This window comes from Rhodamnia argentea, chromosome 11 (genome assembly GCF_020921035.1).
Source record: "Rhodamnia argentea isolate NSW1041297 chromosome 11, ASM2092103v1, whole genome shotgun sequence".
NCBI lineage: Eukaryota > Viridiplantae > Streptophyta > Magnoliopsida > Myrtales > Myrtaceae > Rhodamnia > Rhodamnia argentea.
The window spans coordinates 3,643,412-3,648,138 of NC_063160.1; the positions used below are offsets into that span (position 1 = coordinate 3,643,412).

A 4,727-nucleotide genomic window follows, 5' to 3' on the forward strand; every position below is an offset into this window, starting at 1 on the left:
TATTAAATTGCAAGCCTTAACCATGATCTTATGGGATGGGACGGCAATTTAGTATAAGATTTCGTATTCTGCCCTTTGGCGATAGGGGATGATGACATCTTATACCACTATCCGCATACTAGCTCGAATCCCCGAGAATGTAGCGGATAAAATCTCGCTCTAGCCCGGATTCTCGGGAATGAGAAGATTTATCGAAAAAATCGGATTTAAAGGTATATTATGGGCATTTTTGTTTAATTTTGCTCAAATTCATCTGTTTCGATTAAAAAATTCGAAAAAATAAAAAAGGAGGGGAAAATCCGAAAATAAAAAAAGGGAAATCAAAATCACAAATCATCAATCGGGAAAAGGCATTTTCATGAAATTTGGTACCGAAAGGGTGTTAATTAAACATTAACATAATCAAGTCCCCGAACCCTAAACTTCTGGTTAGCAGAAAATAAAGTATTCTCCCGTACTTTATTTAGGTATCTAATCTACCTACCAAAAAAGATTAGTGGCGGCTCCTAAATTAAAAATCAAACATAAGTTGCGAATTGGTAGGGCTTGGGAGAGTCCGTATTAGGTTAGTTAATTCACATAATTAACCTAATAATCCATTAACCTAAAAATTTATTTTTAGGTCGCGACAACTTGGCGACTCCATCGGGGAATTAAAATTTTAATTCTTTTTGAAAATTAAAAGGTGAACTGAACTTCTCATGAATTTTCGAAAATTAACATTAATTTTCGGATTTTTTTTTAAGTCACCTGTAATTTTCAGAAAATTAAAATTTTTGTGGACTTAAGCCGTTAATTTTCATGATCTATGCCTTGATTGATTAAACGTCAATTTTCTCTTGATTCTTCAATTCACGGATTGTGTTTGTCCTTAACTTCCCTTAGGTGTTAAATGTTTTTGCAGGTTATGTAAATGTAATTTTCTAACCTTTTCTTTGCAGGGTCATTAGTTTAATTATTTTTGCAAATTCCATAATTGAGTGGATTAAACTTGTTACGCATGATTCATGACATTGCATTGGACCTAAAATGCTAGATGAACCTAGGATGGTGTCCGGGTAAGAATTTGCCTGGCCTCCGGATGGAGGAATGGACGATCTTACCTTCGACCCCGATTATGTTAAGATTCCCCGTTCAGGCCTGAATCTGCGGGCACGAGGGGTTTTTCTTAACATTCCCTAAGCTTAAAAGGGCGAAAACACGGCTTACATCTTTAAGTCAAGCTCGCTTTTGAAAGCTGTAAAAATCTTGCTAATAAAGCATGCATACGTCATTCTGCTTGTCTTTGAACTCACCTTAGCGTGTCTTTTTCCTATCCATTTTTTGAGTCGGTCCATGGCAAATTAGGTTTATCTTTTTATTCATTTGAGTCGTGTCTTGTTTTCCTAGGCCTCATGTTATGAGTTGTTATCGGGTTTTGAGTTTCATTATACTGTCATTCGACTTTTCAACACTGTTTTAGTCTGACCCGTAAGAGGTGTTCGAATTTTTACACCTGGTTATGAATTGATTTAGACTCCGAGTCTGAAATGAATGATGTTCACAGGATTCTGATCTATCACTTTGGAAAATTTTGTGGCGATCCGATGCATTTCCTATTTAATATCGAATTAATGGTCGGGATGGAGCAGGCTGGAATTTCACATGCTTTCAGACTCCATAACCATTTCGCAATTTACCCTCAATGAACGGTTTCTTCTATTAAACCACCAAACATGAAAGTTGTAGCTTGATGTCTTGACTAATAGCCTGCAAAATTTCGGAATTAAATTCTCATTTTAAGGGACCCCTTCGTTCTTTTAACAGCAGGTGGACAAAACAGTTTTCTGAACATAATTTTTCGTAAAGATGCATTAAACCGATTTGATCCACTCAGATCTAGCTCGATCATCCAACACGAAAGTTGTTCATAATCCTCTTGGCTATAAGCTGGTAAATTTTCACACCTTTTTGACCATTAGATGATTTTTCACGAATTTGTTTCTAAAACCCGACGAGGCTGGAATCTTCAGGTCAGGGTCACGGGTCAAGTGCTCATGTGTCTAGTATAGCCATGGATCAACTCGACGTCTCTTATGCATTATACTCATCATATGACCCTCCCTTGTAGGTAATTTAGTACGGATACCCCACGTGCACCAATTGTTACTCGATCCAGAGCAAGAAAGATGGCTGATGATGCTGAAATCGCGGCTCGTGTCGAAGCACAAGTAAAAATGCAGATCAAAGAAGAGATGAAGGATATGAAAGACCAGATGGCTATGTTGACTCAGATGATGACTAATTTCATGATGGCTCAAAGACAAACCCCAGTGGCATCCATGATTCAACCCCCAGCAATTGTCGATCCTCAAGCGAGCGTACAAAGTGATGGAGCATTGAATGGCATGCCACCTCTTGAAGATGTTTTACTTGGAGCTCAAGGTGACAATCCACCTCTTGCAAATGTTCCTCCATCTAGCGTTCAAGGTGTTACTCAGCCTCCCGGAAATGTCATTTTACCCGCGCCTCAAATCGCCACACCAACTGTACCCAGTGTTACAACCGGCATGTTAAATGATGAGAGTGCCAAACTTTTGGCAAAATTCGATCAACGATTGCGTGAAATAGAAGGAACGCATCATGTTTCCCCAATCGACCTGTCTATGTATGCCAAGGTTCAAGTCCCAGACAAATTCAAGTTGCCGGAATTTGAAAAGTATGACGGCACGTCTAACCCGGTAGAACATGTCCAGATGTACCAGGCCCGGATGACTAAGTATGTCACCAATGATCTTCTTATGGTCCAAACTTTCCAAGCAAGTCCGAAAGGGCCAGCCATGAGATGGTACACCAACCATCATATCAACCGCATTGAGACTTGGGAAAAAACGGCTGCAGCGTTCATCAAACATTTCGGATTTAACCTAGACATCACCATCTCTAGGGAAGATCCGGAACAAGCCGAGATGAAGAAAGGAGAGACCGTCAAACAGTATGCGACTAGGTGGAGGAATTTGTCAGCCCGACTTATGCCGGAGCCATCAGAACGGGAATTGATGAAGTTATTTGTGTCTACGCTTCCACAAAACATGCGCTCTCATATACTAGGTGCATCTGCTCGGTCGTTTAGCCGGTTGATCTCGATGGCTGAAGAAGTAGAGAGCGGATTAAAGAAAGGTTGGTATGGCGATTTCGGTTCTTCGGGGAAGCGATTCTTCGGAAAAAAAGACAAGGAAGCGGCCGCTGAGGTGAATGTGACCTATGCCCAAAAGGTTCCCGTTCAAGCCCCTAAAGCAACAATGGCAACCCAACAAACATTTAACTATGGCCATTAGAATCAACGTCAGCAATTCCGCCCCAAGCGTCAATTTACACCTCTCCCGGGAACTCCTTCGCGGGTCTTGGCTATCTTGCGAAAGAAGAACTTGCTAACTTCGGATCCTCAACGACCTAATTACGCCTCATTCCCTAAATATGATCCGACTAAGAAGTGTGATTATCATTCGGGCGAACCGGGTCATTCAACTGATGATTGTATGGTGCTTAAGAATCGAATTCAAGATTTGCTCGAAACAGGGGCATTTGCATTCCGGTCGGCCGGCCAACCTAATGTGCAGAGTAACCCGCTGCCAAGTCATGTGAGCAATTGAAGGATCTTTTGAGGAAGTGGGTGTAGACCCAAATTAGTATCATTTTTATTTTTATGCAATCCCTCGCGTGGGTATTTCCCGCATTCTAAGTGTCTAGGTCGCATTTTCATTTCCTAGGTTGATTAGAGTCAAAATTCCTCACCGTTGAGGAATTGTTTGCATTTTGAATTTAATAAGATGTAATTGAATTGATTCATGATCAATAAAATTACAGAAGTTTTCATTATTTTGAATCTTGTTGAGGCATACCAAACTAACCCAATGACGATAACCAACGATCGAACAATCTGTTATCAATGGTAAGTACTGAGGGTTGGGCTTCTCAAGAATTATTGTCCCGAGGTTTTCAAAAGCAAAAGGTTTTTCAAGAAAAATCTTCTTAAAATGGCTTACATGATGTTTAACCCTACTTATTCTATTGATCCATCGGCTACATGTTTGAGAACCGGTTCGGGGGCAAGATACATCTTTTGCGAGCTGGGGCACTACGACTTTCAAGGGATCAAGTGTGGAAAAGTAGCTTGCCAAAGCTCATAATTCGGTCCTCGGTGCTGGCCATGTTTGGGGCAATCTCGCATTTTGGTAAAAGCTATACCCATCCCGATTGAAAATGGAGAGAGCAGACCTCAACTTGAAAGAGGGAGTATGTTTCTCTGTCTCACATTACTTTCAAGGTAACACTTACTTTCTTCCAGGAGCATATGACCAACTTGATGGTAATTGTCGTGACACAAGTCGGAGCATCTCTCTACTCGTTCATGCATGCTTTTCTTGCTGCGGGGCAAAGATAGGAATGACCCAATTCTCAACGCGAGGATGTAGACTTCCCGACTTGGTTGATCTACTCACATGATCCGGGGCAACGTAGATTTTCTCGTTCCTGATAATTTTCTCGCATTCTTGCATGGTCATTTTTTTTAGCAAAAGGCATGAGATTTTCATGAAATGTGGCTAATGCTTGAAATTGCCATGTTCATGTCTTGCACGGTTTACTCGTGATTGTTCTTCATGTTTAATTTACCAACTCTGATTAGGGAGTATAAACATATATGATGCGTCGAATGTACAGAATGGGGCATGAAAGAATGATGAAAG

At 40.7% G+C, this 4,727-nt stretch overlaps 1 protein-coding gene across 1 annotated transcript; it reads left to right on the top strand.

Moving 5' to 3' along the window:
* Positions 1–2,168: 2,168 nt before the first annotated feature.
* Positions 2,169–3,317, top strand: LOC115751371. Its single transcript, XM_030689263.2, has one exon. It carries the CDS (start codon positions 2,169–2,171, stop codon positions 3,315–3,317), a length of 1,149 nt encoding a protein of 382 aa, XP_030545123.2.
* Positions 3,318–4,727: the final 1,410 nt, after the last annotated feature.